The sequence below is a fragment of the Hyaena hyaena genome, unplaced genomic scaffold (assembly GCF_003009895.1).
Source record: "Hyaena hyaena isolate Hyena2069 unplaced genomic scaffold, ASM300989v1 scaffold_108, whole genome shotgun sequence".
In the NCBI taxonomy this organism is placed as follows: Eukaryota; Metazoa; Chordata; class Mammalia; order Carnivora; family Hyaenidae; genus Hyaena; species Hyaena hyaena.
Genome location: NW_024080741.1, coordinates 2,382,303 through 2,400,863, shown reverse-complemented (window position 1 = coordinate 2,400,863; position 18,561 = coordinate 2,382,303). Strand labels below are relative to the sequence as shown.

At 46.1% G+C, this 18,561-nt stretch overlaps 1 protein-coding gene across 3 annotated transcripts in view; it reads left to right on the top strand.

Moving 5' to 3' along the window:
• Nucleotides 1–574: 574 nt before the first annotated feature.
• The window catches only part of DDX11 (DEAD/H-box helicase 11), a 34,891-nt gene continuing 16,904 nt past the window's right edge, over nucleotides 575–18,561 (top strand). For all 3 annotated transcript variants that reach the window (XM_039236381.1, XM_039236380.1, XM_039236382.1), the window contains exons 1-6: nucleotides 575–661; nucleotides 5,085–5,272; nucleotides 5,529–5,676; nucleotides 11,803–12,051; nucleotides 12,750–12,836; nucleotides 13,138–13,295. In XM_039236381.1, the coding sequence (XP_039092312.1) occupies nucleotides 5,256–5,272; nucleotides 5,529–5,676; nucleotides 11,803–12,051; nucleotides 12,750–12,836; nucleotides 13,138–13,295 (659 nt within the window). In that variant the 5' untranslated portion in view covers nucleotides 575–661; nucleotides 5,085–5,255. The remainder of the gene's footprint in view (nucleotides 662–5,084; nucleotides 5,273–5,528; nucleotides 5,677–11,802; nucleotides 12,052–12,749; nucleotides 12,837–13,137; nucleotides 13,296–18,561) is intronic.

Sequence of the window (18,561 nt, the reverse complement as noted above, 5' to 3'; positions counted from 1 at the left end):
TGAGCACTGGGTATTATATGGAAACCAACTTGACAATAAACTATTTGTAAAAAATAAAAAAATAAAAATAAAAAAAAGAGCCAATCAGATCTTCAAATGTACTTGGTTGAATTTTGTTTTTAACAAGTATGAAGTCTAAGTGTACTATCTTGCTGTTTAAAGTCTTCTACAACCAGACCCGACTTACCTTCATCCTTCATCTTATCACCTTCTATTACTCCAACGGTGCTTCTTAAATTAGAGGCTTCATATGGAGGGAGAGAGAGAGAGAGAGACAGAGAAAGAGAGAGAGAGCGCGCGCGCGCGTCTGTGTGTGTGTGGAGGGGAGAGAGGCGGAGCTTTGAAGCAATACCGGGCATTTCCGACCACAGCCTCTAGGGGTCGGTCATGACCAGAACTCCCAGCTCCAGAAAAAAAGCCCACCCCTGAGTTCGCCGCGCAAGCGCAATGGCGCCAAAGGAGACGAACAAGCCCCGCCCCACCCTTCCGAGTTTCGGGGTGCGCAGGCGCAGTGGCTCGGGGGCGTGGCAACTCAGCACGCTCCTCCCAGGGGCCGACGTTGACGGAAAGCGCTGCGGTTTCAAATTCCGCAGCCTTGTGCTCAGACTCCTCAACTCCTCACCGGCCTGGACTTCGCGAAGGAGTCCCGCGGGCAAAGACGGTGAGAACAGTGCCAGCTGAGGAGAACGCGAAGCGAGAGGAAAGAGGGCAGGCGCTGGTGGAAACGCAAACACAGCGAGCTGTAGTCAGAGGGGCAGAGCGAGTCGGGAGCGGGAAAACGTTCTGGAGCCGGAGGGGCGTAGCCAGTGCATGATTGGCAGGCCAGAAACCAATAGGAGGGGGAAGGGCCGACCAAGGAGGGTGGGACCTATAGTTGGTGCCGGAGGCGCTTAAGAGTGAGAATAGCTAGCACGCGTCTGGGGGCTCCAGTTTAGCCCGGCTGTGCTAAGTGCTTTTCATAAATTACCTTATGTAAGGGTCACTGCAACAGCACTGTGAATAAGTGCTGTTACCTGGGAAGTCTGAGCCTTAGGGGTATTTACATAAGCTGGGATCCCAGAGCGCGCTTCCTGAGCCGGGTTCCCATCCTGTGTTCCTGGCTCCCCTCCACTGCCCATCAAGGAATCGAGGTCGAGTAGAGTCCAATCAAGAGGACTGGGATGAATGGAATTGGCCAGGTTGTTATAGGAAGTGTCATAAAAGTGAAAATAAATACAAGTAGAGGGAGACAGAAACCCCCAGCAAGGTGAGAATGTGGAGGTTGCAGGCCAGGCTGTCTCTCCAGGCCTTGGAGCATTGCACTTGGATCAGCAGCATCTGCAGGAAAGCTTTTCTTTTGGGGCTGTGTTGTCTCCCAGGTGTGTGAAGTTCAAGTATTTTAGGAGCCTGACAGCACAATAGTACCAGGAACACACTTGTCTCAGGTTGCTTTAATAAAATACTTTAGGCCAGGGGACTTAACCGAAATTTATTTTCTCTCCGTTGCAGAGTCTGGGAATTCAAAGGTACTGGTATATTTGGTTCCTGGTGACAGCTCTATTCCTGACTTGCAGACGGCCTCCTTCCTCATCCTCACATGTTGCGGAAGGAGAGCTCGTCCCTTTTTCCTCTTCTTATAAGGCTGCCATTCCTAGTAAGGATTAGGACCCCACTCTTACAGTTTTGTTTAACCTCAGTTTCCCCCCCAAAGCCCTGTCTTCAAATACAGTCTATATGGGGGGTTGGGCCTTTAACACAAATTTTGGGGGGACACAGTTCAGTCCATAGCACTTGTTCATACACAAATAATGAGTGGTAGTTGGGGACTGGAGAAAATGAACTCTCAGAACTAATGTGTCCCTGAGGTGTTTTCATGTATTTTATGTCATTTATTTGTTTATTTATTTAAATGCTTATTTTGGGGGAGCCTGGGTGGCTCAGTTGGTTAAGTGTCTGACTTCAGCTCAGGTCTATCTCGTGGTCCTTAAGTTTGAGCCCCACATCAGGCTCTGTGCTGTCAGCTAGCTCAGAGCCTGGAGCCTGCTTCAGATTCGGTGTCTCTCTCTTTCTCTGTCCCTCCCCCACTCACACTCTGTCTGTCTCTCAAAAATGAATAAATGTTTAAAAAAATTAAAAAATAAATGTTTATTTTTGAGAGAGGGGCAGAGCAGAAGCAGAGGAGGGGCAGGAGAGAGGGAGACACAGAATCTGAAACAGGTTCCAGGCTCTGAGCTGTCAGCACAGAGCCTGATGCAAGGCTCAAACTCACAAACCGCGAAATCATGACCTGAGCCAAAGTTGGACGCTTAACCGACTGAGCCACCCAGGCACCCCTATCTTACCTCACTTGTAAGTGTATAGCATGTGCCTTGGCACTGGTGGGGATTTCTAGGGAGAACTTGTGTGTGGGATCGTGGTTGTCCTCCATACAACCAACCCAAAGAGGTCAGAAAAAGTTACACCAAATGACCTTAATAGCGCTTAGTGAATCCATTATTCAAGGATTTATGCAAACCCTTCTTTAACTTTGTGATTTGGCTTGTGCTGCTTCGGGAATAATGAGATCCATAATTACCACCCACAGGGAAGTGAAATAATAATTGCTTTTCTTCTGTATTGTTTCATGTTGTCATTCTGAAGTTTAGTAACCAAGTCTTTCTTTTCAGTCTGCCTGCCCTGGTGGGAGGAAGAGGGAGGAAAATATAAAGCCCAGTGCCTTGGAGGTCTGGCAGATGGGGGTTCAGATCTTGGGTTCAAGCACTTGCCGAGTGACTGAGCAAGTCTCAATCTTTCTGAGTCTCAGTGTTTTCATCTATAAAATAGAGCTAATAAAAATATCACATGGGATTGCTGTGAGGTTATGTGAAAACAGTTTGAAACATTAAAGAACAGGCCCTTGGACTGGATATTTTAGTTATGGGGCCTTACTCTACCTACCCACACCTCTGAAGAACAGAAACCTCTACCTACAGCCACATGTCAAGCTAGCTATTCATTCATTTCATCAAAATTTATTTAAATACCTGCTAGGTGCCAAAGTACCTATTCTGGTGCTAGGGGCAGACAAGGTTCCTTCTTTTATGCCATGTGTATTCTGGTAGGGGAGGATTGTAAATAAAATAAGTTCAGCTAGTGCTAAGAGCTGTGAAGAAATTAAATACAGGGTAATGAGACAAAAGAGTGACTTAGAGTAGGGTGGTGTGTCTGTGTTTGGATGGGAGCGGTATTTGACCCATATGGGGTGGCCAAATAGAGAGGGAGTCATCTGTAAGGAGGTAAGGTGAGTCTTAAAGTCCATCGTTTCCCAGTCGGGGCTGGAAAGGGGCGGTGGACAGCAAATACGAGGCCCAAGTTGATTATATCAGGTAGGGTACCACACCAGTCTAGGCTGACCAGTGAGTGATCGGTTTTTGTTTTTTTTTTTTAACTTTTTATGTTGTATTTATTTCTGAGAGAGACAGACAGCGTGAACAGGGGAGGGTCAGAGAGAGAGGGAGACACAGAATCCGAAACAGGCTGCAGACTCTGAGCTAGCTGTCAGCACAGAGACCGACGCGGGGCTCGAACCCACGAACTGTGAGATCATGACCTGAGCTGAAGTCAGATGCTTAACCGACTGAGCCACCTAGGCGCTCCGAGTGATCAGTTTTAAAAGGAGAGGCAGTGCTGATTAGATTTTCTCTTGCGATTTAGAACTAAGAAACATGAAAGGATTTTTCACTTGGCGTTGGGAGGTGGAGCTGGAAGGTAGAGGGCGCTGAAGAGGCCCTGTGCAAGCTGAAGTTTTGGGTAAGCAGAAGCTATGAGTAAGCAGAGGTCAGTGAGTGGCTCCACGTGGCATGTGACCGAGTGGAAGAGGGACTACCAGAACTTTGTAGTCCTGGTCTGCAAGAAATCCCACTCCGCCAGTACCTTCGGCTCTAGGTTTTCACACATTGTCTCAGTTCTTAATTTCTCAATATGTATATTTTCAGTAGATCTCCCCTTATACTTACTCTTGTTATCTTTTGCCAGACAAATCTGACTAAAAGAGCCGTATGAGTCTTGGTTTGGATCCCTCGTTTTCCTATTATTAGCTGTGCCTTTGAAAACTAATTTCTGTAAGCATTAGTATCCAGCAACTGTATCCTTAGAGTGTTGATCAGGTTAACTGAGATAATAGTAGTAAAAAGGCCTGTGGAGTGATCAATATTTATTAGATACCCTCCTCTTTTCTTCCTGATCTGAATGGTTTTTTGATTACATGCCTCTCTCTCAGTATTGACTTGTCCTAGTTTTTAAAAGTCACCTTTTTTAAAGTTTATTTATTTACTTAGAGAGCGAGCGTGCATGCATAAGTGGGGGAGGGGCAGAGAGACAGAGAATACCAAGCAGTTTCCACACTGTCAGCGGCAGAGCCCCACGTAGGGCTCTGTCTCACAAACCATGAGATCATGACCCGAGCAGAAACTAAGAGTTGGATGCTTACCTGACTGAGCCACCCAGGTGCCCCTAAACTATAACTGGAAGAACATCATGGCAACTACCCTTCTCTTCATAAATGTAGGACACATTACTAGTCTTATTGAGGCCAGTTACGTAGCAAGATTGTAAGTTGATTTCAGACTGATTAGTATTTGTACTTAGAAGAGGTGGTGGCCCACCACCCAATAGTTTGGAGCAGTGACTTCCAAAGAGAGGGTGGGAACCAGGATGGAAGAGTCAGTCCTCCAAATGATAATGAAAGGAAGAAAGGGTATGGAGAAGCTATCTTAGAGAAATTCCATTCAGAAGAGGAGGAAAAAACATGAAATAAACCTGGAGCTGCAGAGTTCTTAGACCTTGGCCTGGCAAGGAACAAGAAATCCTGTGGACTCCGTATTGGAAGCTCTGGCAGCCAGGTCCCTGTGAAGAGAGCTCCCCTAGCCTGCAACCAGACAGAAAGCTCTTTATTTCTTGAGGCTGGAAAAATTTTAGGAAGCGGCTCTGGTTTATACTGGAAATGGAGGCTGGGATGAACTAAGAAGCACGCTAAAGATACCTGTGAAGTACATATGGATACGTGAACCTGTGCCGTGGAAAGAGCTATACTGGTAATTCTCTGCCTGTGTGTCATGATCTTCCAGGTCTTCCCAACAGGATTCAGTGAGGCAGCCGTGCCAGGCAAAGGCTGCGCTGTGGAGATATGAGGGAACTGTCCTGCAGAGGTCGCCAGGAGCGACATCCTTGACCTCGGGCACAGGTCTTTGAGAGGAAGTCTCTGCACTTTTCCAGGAGGCATTAGAAGGGTGTCCAAAATGCACAGTAATTCCAGGTAAAATGGCTGGGCGGTTTCTGTTCAGAGGCTTTGCTAGGCTGCTTTCTGCATAGCCATTTCTGATAAATGTCACCAAGTGGATAACATGATTTGGGTACGGCTTTGTGACGATACCCACAATGGAGAGAACATGGTCTCCGCTTGCAAAAAAGGGTATAACCTAAGGAGAAATTCCATAGCTAGTATTGAGACTGCTCTTAGGAGCTGTTCTCGGTTTCAAGTCAGTACTTCCAGATCTATTTTTTCCCCCTAGGACCGTGGCTAATAAAACCCAGGAGGATGGTGGCATCCATTTCCCTTTTCCCTTCACACCCTATTCCATCCAGAAAGACTTCATGGCCGAGCTCTATCGGGTGCTGGAGGCTGGCAAGATTGGAATATTTGAGAGTCCAACTGGCACTGTAAGTATGAGTCGTCAGGGGCTAAGAAGGGTCTTTGAGAGACCCTGATTCTGACACAGCAGAGGCTACCTAGCTTGCTTGTTACCCTAGGCAGAGGTTTTTGTGGTTTGACATTGGGCAAGGTAATAGTCACTTCCTTTATTAAAATGTTAAACAGAAGGGCACCTGGGTGGCTTAGTCAGTTGAGTGTTCGACTCTTGATCTTTGCTCAGGTCTTGGTCTCAGGGTCGTGGGTTTGGCAGAGCCATGTTGGGCTCTGTGCTGGGTGTGAAGCCTACTTAAATAAATAAATAAAGTGCAGCCCCAGGTTCTGAGAACAATTAGGCTAAAGAATTTGAATGCCAGTAGAAAGCCAGACCTATAGCACTAAAACTTTCCATATTGTTCTGGGCACACAACTGCTTTGATGTTGAGAAACAAATTACTTTGGCTTTTTCACAGATTAAACCTATCAGTTTAGTCTTCAGGAAAGAGGTTACTGGGTGCTGGAGGGATCCAGTCAAAGGCCCCTGAGTTTTTCCTTCTGGGACTGGAATGAGGGAGGGATTTATCAGAGGGTGGCCTTGAGGAGGATAAGGGCTGTGGCAAGCAGTGCCAGCCTCTTGCTGCTTGCTTAGAATGTACCGTGTTGTTGGTGAGATGCCTGCGTTGATGTGAAGGTCCCCCAGCAGGCCTTGACCTCCTGGAGGCCCTCCTCCATGTCTCTGTCATCCAGTGGAGCTCAGCAAGTTAGGCCCACAGGAGACTCTTAACCCAGTGAGGCAGGACTTTCTGCCCTATCAGTCCACTGAGGTGTTTCTCAGTATCAGCAGAGGCTTCCCGGTAACTAGATTTGGGTGTTTCGAGTCCTTATTTGACCATTCTGCAGTAGTTGGTGTTGTTGAACATATCCCTCTCCTTTGTTTAAAGTGATCCAAAAACATCAATCAAAAATAATGCATGTCATTTAAAAAGTTAAATTTATTAAATATGGTTCTTTGGGCAGGTACTTTGAATTCTTTTAACTGGTTTCTAAGAAATATACTTGCATTGCACATTTGAAATTGTAAGCTTGGTGCTATTACTTGATTTATGGATTTTAATCATTGTACCTTCCTCTTGTGATAGCTAAGATGCAGCTTTCTTACCATTTCTTTTCCCTCCTTTGCCCCATCCTCCCCGTGCAGTTAGATGGAAAGTTTTAGCCTTTGCTAAGCTAGTATGTTTTAATTATGTGTTTTCTTCTTAAAATTTTTTTATTTTCCCAGGGTTGATAATTGCCTTTTAAAGTGTGCCTAGTTAATATACCTACCGTACTTTCTCTCACACCATTCAGTGGCCTCTGTAGGATATTCCATACATAAAATTACTGCTTAGTCTGGCTCCTCGTCTGCTATCACAAAATACCACAGACTGGGTGGCTCAGATGACAGAAATTTATTTCTCACAGTTCAGGAGGCTGGGAAGTGGAAGATCAAGAGTCTGGCTGCTGGCGGAGACTCTTCCTGGCTTGTAGAGGATCTCCTCATTGTGTCTCACATGGTAGAGAGATCTTTGGTCTTTCTCCCCTTTTTATAAGGTGACCAGTTCTATAGGATCAGGGCTCTATCCTTAGGACCTCTTTGAACCATAATCACCTCCTTGAAGACCCTTTCTCCAATAGTCACATGGGGGATTAGAGCTTCAACATATGAATTTAGGGGTGACATAATTCAGTCTATAGTAATTAACCAATTCCATTTTACCCTGCAGACTTCCTTCTTGAAGTTCTCCCATTTATTCCTGTGATCTGCTTCACAGCTATTGTACTAAGATTTCCCTTCCCTCCTTAAAAATAAAATAAAAATAAAGCAACCTTAGGAAGTATAATTGACATACAATAAAATCTACCCCTTATAAGTCCACAAGTTCAGTGAATGCTGACAGATGGCAACCCCCATATAACCACTGCCACAGTGAAGATGCAGAACATTTCCATCAGCCCAGAAAGTTTGTTGTACCCCCGGCTGCTGTTCCTCCCCTCACATCCCAGCCCAGCCTTGCCCCAGGCAGTCAGTGATCACTTACCATCTCTGTAGATGAGTTTTACCTTTCTAAAATGTCATGAAAATGGCATCATATCGTAAGTACTCTTGCTCAGCCAGCATAGTATTTTGGGGATTCATCCGTGTTGTTGTGTGTATTCTTTCTTCTGTGTTGGAGTCTCTGTTTCCTGGATTCCTTATCTTCTTTGCTTTGGTAGATAACATTCCTGAAGGGTTGTATGAGAGGTACGATTTTGAGACTTGCTGAAAGCATATTAATCTGCCTTTCTCTTGATTGATAGTGATAGTTTGGTTGGGTATATAATTCTAGCTGCAGAACGCGTTTCCCTCACAACTGTTCCCTTTCCTCTTTTCTGTTTTGTTGCTACTAAGAAGTTCAGTGCAACCTGCACCCCAGTCCTTGGTGACCTAACCCACCTCATCCTCCAAAGCTTTCAGGATATTCTCTTTTGTATTCTGACACCTCATGTTGATGGGTCAGATGTGTGTTCAGTTCCTTGTGTTGGCCACTTGATGGGCTTTTTCTACCTGGAGGCTTCTATCTTTCCATTCTGAGACATTTTCTCACATCTTATAATCTTCCTGGTCCTCCCATTCTTTGGACTTGGTGTTTAATCCTGTAATTATGTTTTCTTCTAATTGCCCATCTCTTTGGGCATCCTGGTTGGATTTTGTTTTGTTTTGTTTTTGCTTTAAATTCTACTTCTTCAAGATTTCTTTGATCTTGCTGTCCAGTCTTTCTATTCAGTTTATTTTTATTATCCTAGCCTTAATATTCAAGAACTTTTCTTATTCTTTGATTTTTAAAAATAGCATCCTGTTTTTGTTTTGTGGAAATAATATCTTTGTGAGGATATCAATTATAGTAGTATTTTGAATTTTTTCCCCCTGCATCATCTCATCATGCAGTCTCCTCCCGCCCCCAGTTTGGGTTCTGTGTTTTGGTAGAGGCTTTCCTCAAATGTTGGGTGATCTTTGGCTGTCTTCTATTGGTATTCAAGAAAAAGCTACCACAGGGCTGATGGACAGGCCTCCAGTGATCAGTGTCTGTGTGATTTCTCTTGAGCCATCCAGTTTTTCCAGAGAAAAACTCTAAACTCTTCTAGTCCCATGCTGACGGCCAGTATTCTCAAGGGTGTCCCAGGGAAGTGGCTTCAGGTGCATGGTCTTTGCTTTGTGTCCTGCTTTGATTTTAGCCTTCTTCCCCACCCTTCACTCAACCTACCGTCTCCAGGGCTCTCCTGGCTTTGCTCCTCCAGAGGGTGCACATCCTGTCTTTTGCAGGGAAGGGGTGTCCTTGCCAGTTTTGGGGCTTCCTAGGAGGAATCAGGGGAGATCTCTGCAGGCACTTAGGCTTTCAGTCCTTTACTCCATCGGGTCCAGTTCTCTGCTTTCCATCTCTCCTAAAACCTGTTACTCTCCATCTTCCACTTTCCTTCTGTGGGGTGTAAGCCCCTTTTCTTCCTTTGGCATAAATTTAGCACATTTCGGAAAAGAACACAGAAGAGCACGTATTCATTCTGCCCTGTTTAACCTGAAGGCGCAGGTCTCCATGTCTGCTCTCTGCCCGTTCCATGCATCCTCTTCCTCTTCTCAGCCCTTTGTCGTCCATGTTCCTGGTTCCAGGGCCTCATATCCTTGTTGTGACTTCGGCTCCCATCACATTCTGACATTGGCTACACCTCACCTCTGGTAAGCTCTTCCTCCCATCGCCATGCTGTTACCTGCCGGGCTTTACCTGCTGGGCCTCTGCCCTGCGTGGTCAGCTCTCCGCTTGGGTCCTTATGATGCCTGCTTACCTTGGATGTGTCACCTTTTTAGCCTTTCATGACTCCACCGCGTTGTGCTGACCTTCTGACCTCATACCTCCTGTGCCTTGTGTGACATTGCGGTTTTGGGCGCTCTGAAACCTGGAGTCCATGCTGCTCAGGGAACTGTTATGCCCTGCAGGTCACGGATTAAGTTTGTGTCTGTGGGGATTTCTAGAGAGCTGTTTCCCAGCATCAAGCCCAGTTTGGGTGTGGGTGTTTAGAATGAATGAATTTACTTATCTTGGCATAAATTTTATAACTGTGATATCTTGGAAGTTACTCCATGAAGTAACATTGTTCAAAGCTAGGTATATCGTGGGTACTTTATTAAATTTATTTGATAACTGAGGCAAGCATTTGGTCATACTTCCTTTTAACATTTTCCAGTTAAAATTTTTGCCGTCTTATTAGAGGGCATAGAATTGCAGGGCCTTAGTTCTCCTTTCTCTTTGTGTTAGAGTGTATTCACAATTGTTTCTGGAGGATAAGTTGGACCATCCCCTTAAGGAACTTCCTCAGCTCACTTTGAAGTGGGGAGTGCTGGCTCTCTAACCAGGTGTCTGACCCTGGGCCATTGTTACAGGGGGATGTCTCACCTGCCCCTAGCCTGGTGATGGCTAAAGCCAGTGGCTCCTCATTTTACCGGCAGTACAGAATGGCTGCTCTCCAGGTTCTGCTGGGGAGTGCTGTCTGTAAGGTTCTGCCGTTCAGTATTTCTCAAAAGCTGACACAAATGGTATCTGTGGGGCTTTTCCAAAGATCACGTTAGAAGTGCCATTCTGTCATAGGGCCTTTCCAGAATTTGATGAAATAGATTCTTAATCCAGGACAATAATAATTGTACTTTTATTACTTAATAGCAAAACAAAACAAAACAAAAACCCAGCCCCAGTTGCTGGGTACAATTATGTACCAGATATTGTTCTAATCCTTGTGTAGGTATTAACCTTTATGGGTAGGAGATTAATGCTTGCAGCAGTTCTCTGAGGAAGGTACTATTACTATCCCCTTCCCCACTTTTTTTTAACTTTCCATTTTTGTGCCTATGGAGCATACAAGCCTAGAGAGGTTAGCCTCAGGTCACGGAGCTGGTGAGTGGAGGAGCCAGCGTGTGGCCAGCAGCCTGGACTCTGGAGCCTTAGCCACTGCGCTCTGCTCTTTCCCCAGCTCTGCACACTTGTGCATCTTACCTACGGTTCGTTCAAGCCCAAATTAAGTTGAGAACCCCTCTGGGTCCTCCGAGACTGCCTGGGCTAAGTAGGCTCGGAGGGCTGCCTGCCTGCCCGGAACGTGTAGGTTCCTGCAGAGACTCACCTGAACTGAACTGCCCTTTGGACACCGGAAGCGGCAGCCTTAAGAAACCCATGGCAGCGGCCTTCCAGAAGGACTGTGATAGTGCTCCCCCTGCCATAACAGAGTTCCACAGGCTGAGGGCTTCAGCGACAGACACTTCCTCTTCCCAGTTCTGGAGTTCAGAAGCACAGAATCACAGTGTGGGCAGGGACGGGCCTCTCTGAGGGCTGAGAGAGGAGGCTGTTCTGGAGACTGTGTTGTCACATCGCTTCCCTCTGGGCACGCCTCGGTGTCCCAATTTCCCCTTCCTGCAGGGACACCAGTCTTGCTGGATCAGGGCCCTCATCTTAACTAAATACATCTGGAGTGACCCTATTTCCAAATAAAGTCACATTCTGAGACACTCAGGGTTAGGACTTAACTCAGGAATTTACAGGGAGGGGACCCATTTCAACCCACAAGGACCCACAGGGAACATTCTGGTCTTTAAATTAAGAATTGTGTTCTCCAGAGCAATTAGTTTGGTTTTAAAGTGTTTTGAAGACCAGGACTCATGGGGCTGACCATGTGCCCTCTGCACAGGGGCTCTATTAGAGCGGAGAGCCCAAGGTGGAGCCCCCTTAGCAAGGATCTAGGATTTCAAGCTATATTATTTGGCCTAAATTCTTTTTCAGGGCTATTTATCTAATTCCTCACCTTCTAATTTTGTTAACTTGCAGTACTTATATGTAACCTGATAAGCCACATTAAATTATTTCAGGAACAGTGAGCTGCTTTAATTATTTAAACCAAGAACTTCAATTTCATTTCTTCTTTTTTCATATTTTCCCTGGCTGTACCTTTGCTAATTCCCTTCCTACCTTTTCCCAGGTCGGTCTTAAAGTACCTTCTAGTAATTAAAGGTAGACCTTCCCTGAAGGCTTTATTAAAATGGGAAATGTCATCTGGAAAGCTTTAGTTTTTGTTCTCTTTTCCTGAAGACCTTTTTCTTCCTGTAGGGAAAATCTTTAAGTCTCATTTGTGGGGCCCTTTCCTGGCTCCGTGACTTTGAACAGAAGAAGCATCAAGAAGAAGCACGTCTCCTTGAAACCGGAACTGTCCCCTTAAGTGATGGGAAGGATCAGCCCCCGTTTCTGTCATCCTCCTGCAAAGAGACCCCAGACCCTCTGAGACCTGCTGGAGAGCCTGACTGGGTGACTCAGTTCGTGCAGAAGAAAGAAGAAAGGGACTTGGTGGACCGGCTGAAGGTGAGCTCTAGGGTGATGGGAGGTGAAAATGATCCTGGAAACAGTGTTTGAGTGGTAATTTAGGTTGATGAGTTTGTCCTTTGCCTTTGCAGTGCCTTCTTGAGCCAGTGGTGCTGTGCCCTTGCTGTCTTTTTAAAGCTTATTTGTTTATTTGGTGGGGGGGAAGGGGGTGGGCAGAGAGAGAGGGAGGGAGAGAGAATCCTAAGCAGGCTCTGCGCTGTCAGCACTGAGCTCAATACGAGGCTTGAATTCATGAACCGTGAGATCATGACCTGAGCTGAAACCAAGAGTTGGACACTCAACTGATTGAGCCCCCCAGGTGACCTGCTTTCTGTCTTTTTAAAGCTGATGTCCCTGGGCCTTCTCTAGACCAGGGGTTGGCAGTTCCATTCATTACTCACCCGAGAAGGGAACCTCACTGTTGCCATTGGCAACACGGTTCGGTGGCTGCAAACTCCATTAAGGGAATGAATTTGATTGAAGAGTCTGTGACTTTGGGAGGGAGTGTGGAAGACCTGCGGTGAGCAGTAGGGCTGGGGCCCGGTGAGGGCCGGGGATGCCGCTGCGCCCTTGAGCATTGCCCACGGAAGGGAGAATCGCCTTCTGTGAAGAGGTGCGAGGCCGAGCCCCAACTCTTAAAGGAGTTCCCCGTTTGGGACTCCTGTGGAAGTTTCCCACGGGGCTGCTTTACCCTGCAGGAGGAGCAGGTCAGGAGGAAGAAGCGAGAAGAGCGCCTGCAGCAGACCCGTCACAATGCACAGCTCAAGTATGCAGCCAAGCGCATGGTGAGTGCCCTTCTGGAGTGGCAGGGACGGCGCACGGGCACCGTCCCGCTGTGTGGGGCCTCCCGGAGTTGCTCCTTTGGGTGAGTGGCCAGGACCCCGTCTTCTTGCCCTGACCCCCCTCATCACCCAGAAGCTGGCGGCTTGAGCTGAGGGACAGGTGTAGATACCGGTAGGACAGCAAGGCCTGTGAGATGGCATGTGTGTTGTCCCTGGTGGTAGCCACTTTGAGGCTGACTCCGTCACGGGGGCGGGGGCACCGGTACTGAGATTTCTCTCTTCCACTTGCAACGCTCTTACACAGAGACAGGAAGAAGAAGAAACGGAGCGTCTCCTCCACCTCAGCAAGGAGATGCTAGCGGAAGGAACAGGGACGGAGCCCCTAGAGCAGCTGGTGTGTGGGGAGGAGGAGCTCATCCTCGCCGAGTACGAGAGCGATGAGGAGAAGGGAGCAGCTCGTGGGTAAGATGGTGCTTCTCCTTCACCCACCGCCCATGTACTGGTCTGCAGGGCTGTGCCTAGGGAGAGGCAGCCTGCTGTGCCCCTCAGGACACATCTGAAGGGATGGAATGCCTCCCTCCCGTTCCTCCTGAGTGTGCATAAATGAGGGCTGGGCCTTAGCTGAGGCCACAGGGCTAGGAAGGGGAGGAGCAGGGACTTGCACTCAGCAGCTGGGCCGCCCTAGATCGTGTGCGCTGAGCTCCCAGACCACACTTTGTGAGGTTTATGGTGTAAACCATCAATGTCTCCTTAGCCCAACTTGTTCTTTTCACCTTCTGGCTTCTGTCTGGGTTTCTGATTTGTGAGTGTTAAGCTGCTGGGTGGAGTAGCAAACATGGAAGGTGACAGCGAGGCTGTTCCCAGGCCACGCTGCCCCTAGTGGAAGCCTCTTTTTCATTCATGCTTTAGTTGCACAAATGACCTTTGAGGGTCTGCTCTAGGTGTGACGTGGCTCCAGATGTCAAGAATGTCGGACATGACCCCTGCCCTCAGAGAGCTTGCATGTAGTTGGAGTGGGGTGAGGAACACAGAACAGAGCCGTGAAATGAGCACATTTGCCCATGAGGAGAATAAAACCGGTGAAGTGGGTAGCATGTGGGGTCGCACCTCCAGGCGAAGCCAGGAGAGTCTTCCAAGGGGGTGATGAAGGTTGAGAAAGAGCCGTGAAAAGACCTGGGAGAAGAGAAGTCTAGTCAGAACCCTAAAGGAGCCCTGGTCTGGAAACGGGAATAGGTTTGGTGGGTTCAAGGAAGGCCCAGGGGCTGAGCAAAGAGCAAATGAGGGAGAGAGGGAAAGAAGAGGCGGCCGTGTGTTTGGGTCTCGTAGGTCCACCCAGTGTCTGGCTGTTCTCAGTGCAGCAGAGCTGCGGGAGGTTTCAAACAAGGGAGTAACGTGATTGGATTTGGGCTTTAGAAAGGGCATTAAGGTCATTTTGATATCAGCTCTTTACCCAAGGCACAAGTACCCCTAGACGTTATCCCTCTTAGGCTCCCAGCTTAGAAGTGGTGTTTTCTGCTCCTCTGAAGGTGACTCCAGGTCCTCTGTACTCCACATTCTCATTGACACTGTGGTCACCATGTCTTTGTAGAGTGTAGAGGTTTCCAAGGCCTGAAACCTTCCATTGACTCTTTCATGCTGGAGAAAATCTTCACAGTCTGTCTGCAGTGCACCTTCTAACTCCACCCTGGGTGCTCAGCCTCCCGGTTGCCCTGGCTTTTCTATTTTTCCCCCCTCAGCTTTATTGAGATGTAATTGGGTTATAACATCATGTAAGTTTAAGAGACATACCACGATGAAGATGATCGTATTGCAGAACAGTCACTACTAGATAAGGGTAGTTAACAGATCCGTCACCTCACATGCTTAACATTTCTGTATAAAGATGTGCCCTCCTAGCAGCTGTCAGGTATACGATACAGTGTGGTTAATGACAGTCATCATGCTGTGACCCTAGAACTTATTATCTTATAATGGTCTTTACCTTTTGACTACTTTCACGTCACTCCTCAGCCCCTAGCAATCTACTCTCTGGTTCTAGGAGTTTGGTGTTTTTAATTTTTTTTTTTTATGTTTTATTTATTTCTAGGAGAGAGAAACAGCGTGAGCAGGGGAGGGTCAGAGAGAGAGGGAGGCACAGAATCTGAAACAGGCTCCAGGCTCTGAGCTGGCAGTCAGCACACAGCCCGAGGCGGGGCTCGAACCCATGAACCGCGAGATCATGACCTAAGCGAAAGTCAGACGCTTAACCGACTAAGCCACCCAGGCGCCCCAGGAGTTTGGTGTTTTTAGATTCCACTTACGAGATGACACAGAATTTGTCCTTCTCTGCCTGACTTACATCACTTAGCAGAATGCCCTCAAGGTCCATCTACATTGTCACAAATGGCAGGATTTCTTTCCTTTTTAATGGCTGAATATTTCACTGTCTCTGTGTGTGTGACATTTTCATTATCCATTCCTCTGATACTTAGGTTGTTTTCATTAGTGCTTCATTGAACATAAGGATGCGGAGATCTCCATGAGGTAGTGATTTCATTTTCTCTAGATAATATACCTGAAGTGGGATTACTGGGTCATATGCTACTTAATATTTTCAATTTTTTGAGGAATGTCCATGCTGTTTTCAGAGTGGCTGCACCAATTTACATCGCCACCTTCAGTGCACTAGGGTCCCTTTCCTCCACATCCTTGCCAATACTTACCTCTCTGTCTTCCTTTTTTTTTTTTTTTTTTTGTAGAGAGAGAGTGCGAGCAGGGGAGGGGGGCAGAGGGAAAGAGAATCCCAAGCAGGCTTGATTCTCATTGCACAGCCCGATATGGGCCTTGATCCTACGAGCCTGAGTTCATGACCTGAGCTGAAATCAAGAGTTGGGTGCTGAATGGGCTGAGCCACCCAAGCGCCCCATCTTTTATTTTTTTGATGGTAGCCATTCCAACAGATGTGAGGGGAAATCTCACTGCAGTTTTGATTTGCATTTCCTTGGAGATCAGTGTTTTGAACATCTTTTCGTGTACCTGTTGGTCATCTGCATGTCTTTGGAAAAATGTGTATTCAGTTCCTCTGCCAATTTTTATTATTTATTTATTTTTATTTTTATATTTATATATTTTGATGTAGAAAGAGACAACATGAGCAGGGGAGGGGCAGAGAGAGAGGGAGACACAGAATCTAAAGCACCTCTGCCAATTAAAAAAAATTTTTTTTAATGTTTATTTTTGAGAGATATGGTGTGAGTGGGGGAGGGGCAGAAAGAGAGGGAGACACAGAATCTGAAGCAGGTTCCAGGCTCTGAGCTGTCAGCACAGAGCCCAACTCGGGGCTCGAACTCCTGGACTGTGAGATCATGACCTGAGCCGAAGTCAGATGCTTAACCAACTGAGCCACCCAGGTGCCCCAGTTTCTCTCTCCCATTTCTTGGTTGCCTTTTCATTTTGTTGATTATTTCTTTTGCTGTGCAGAAGCTTTTTAGTTTGGCATAGTCCCACTTGTTTATTTTTGCTTTTGTTGCTTATACTTTTGAGGTCCTCTCCAAAAAATTATTATGAAGACCAATGTCATGAAGCTTTTTCCCTGTGTGTTCTCCTAGGAGTTTTATGATTGTAGGTCTTACATTTTTTAGTCCATATTGACTTAGGTTTTGTGAGTGGTGTAGGAGAGGGTTTCCGTTTCATTCTTCTGCATCTGACTATTCAGTTTGCCCAGCACCATGTTGAAGGGACCATCTTTTCCTCATTGAGAATTCTTGGCTCCCTTGTCAAATAGTACTTTACCGTATATGCATGGTTTATTTCTGGGCTCTGTTCTGTTCTACAGGTCTTATGTGATTGTTTTTATGCCAGTGCCATACTGTTTTGAGTACCATGCTTTTTGAAATAAGGAAATGTGATGCCTCTAGCTTTATTCTTTCTCAAGATTGCTTTGGCTATTTGCGGGTGTTTTGTGGTTCCTAATGATTTTTAGGATTCTTTATCTATAAAAAAATGCCATTGGAATCTTGATAAGGAATTGCATTAAATTTATTTTATTTTTTTTAAAATGTTTTATTTATTTCTGAGAGAGAGAGAACAGCATGAACAGGGGAGGGTCAGAGAGAGAGGGAGACACAGAATCTGAACAGCCTCCAGGCTCTGAGCTAGCTGGCAGCACAGAGCCCGACGTGGGACTTGAACCCACGAACTGTGAGATCATGACCTGAGCCGAAGTCGGACGCTTAACCGACTGAGCCACCCAGGCGCCCCATGGAATTGCATTAAATTTATAGATGGCTTTGAGTGGTATGGACATTTTAGCAACATTAATTCTTGTGAACCATGAACATGGGACATTTTGTCATCTGTGTTGTCTTTAGTTTCTTTCATCAAAATCTTGTAGTTTTGAGTGTATAGGTCTTTTACCTTGGTTAAATTTATTCCTGAGTATTTTATTGTTGTTGTTTTTTTAAGTTTATTTCTTTGAGAGAGAGAGAGTGCAGGTGGGGAAGAGGCAGAGAGGGGGAGAGAAGAGAGTCCCAAGCAGGCTCCTTGCTGTCAGCACACAGCCTGATGTGCGGCTCAAAATCACAAACCATGAGATCATGACCTGACTGAAATCAGGAGTTAGACGCTTAACCATCAGAGCCACCCAGGCATTCTCGTATTTTATTGTTGTTGTTGTTGTTTTTTAATGTTTTTTATTTATTTTGAGAGAAAGAGTGTGAGTAGGGGAGGAGCAGAGAGAGAGAGAGAGAGAGAGAGAGAGGGAGAATCCGTAGTAGGCTCCTTGCTGTCAGCACAGAGCCCAACTTGGGGCTCAAACTCACAAACTGTGAGACATGACCTGAGCTGAAATCAAGAGTCAGGCACTCAACTGACTGAGCCACCCAGGTGCCCCAGTATTTTATTGTTTTTGATGCCATTGTAAGTTAGACTGTTGGATTTCTTTTTCAGCTAGTTTATTGTTAGTGTACAGAAATGCAACTGATTTTTGTGTGTTGACTATGTACCCTGCAGCTTCACAGAAGCCATCTTTTGGTGCTGTCTTCAGGGCATTTGTATATAAAATCATGTCATATACTTCTTCCTTTCCAATTTGGATGCTTTTTTAAATTTCTTTTTCTTGCCTGATTGGTCTGGCTGTGACTTCCAGTGTTAGGTTGAATAGGAGTGGTAAGAGTGGGCACCTTTGTCTTTTTCCTTGTCTTGATGGAAAAGCTTTTACTCTTTCACTGTTCTTTTTTTTTTTTTTAATGACTTATTTATTTCTAAGAGAGAGAGACAGGGTGAGCAGGAGAGGGTCAGAGAAAGAGGGAGACACAGAATCTGAAGCAGGCTCCAGGCTCTGAGCTAGCTGTCAGCACAGAGCCCGACGCGGGGCTCAAACCCACAAATCGTGAGATCATGATCTGAGCTGAAGTTGGACACTTAACCAACTGAGCCACCCAGTCGCCCCACTTTTTCACTGTTCAGATGTTAGCTGTGGGCTTGTCATAGATGGCCTTTATTATGTTGAGGTACATTCCTTCTGTACCTAATTGATCAAAAATTTTTATCATGAACAGATGTTGGACTTTGTCATGTTTTTCCTGTTTCTGTTGAGATAATCATGTGACTTTTATCTATCATTCTGTTGATTGATGTATCCCATTTACTGATTTACATATGATGAACCATCCTTGTATTTTAGGGATAAATCCCACTTGATCGTGGAGCATGATCCTTTTAATATGCTATTTACTTTGGTTTGTTAGTA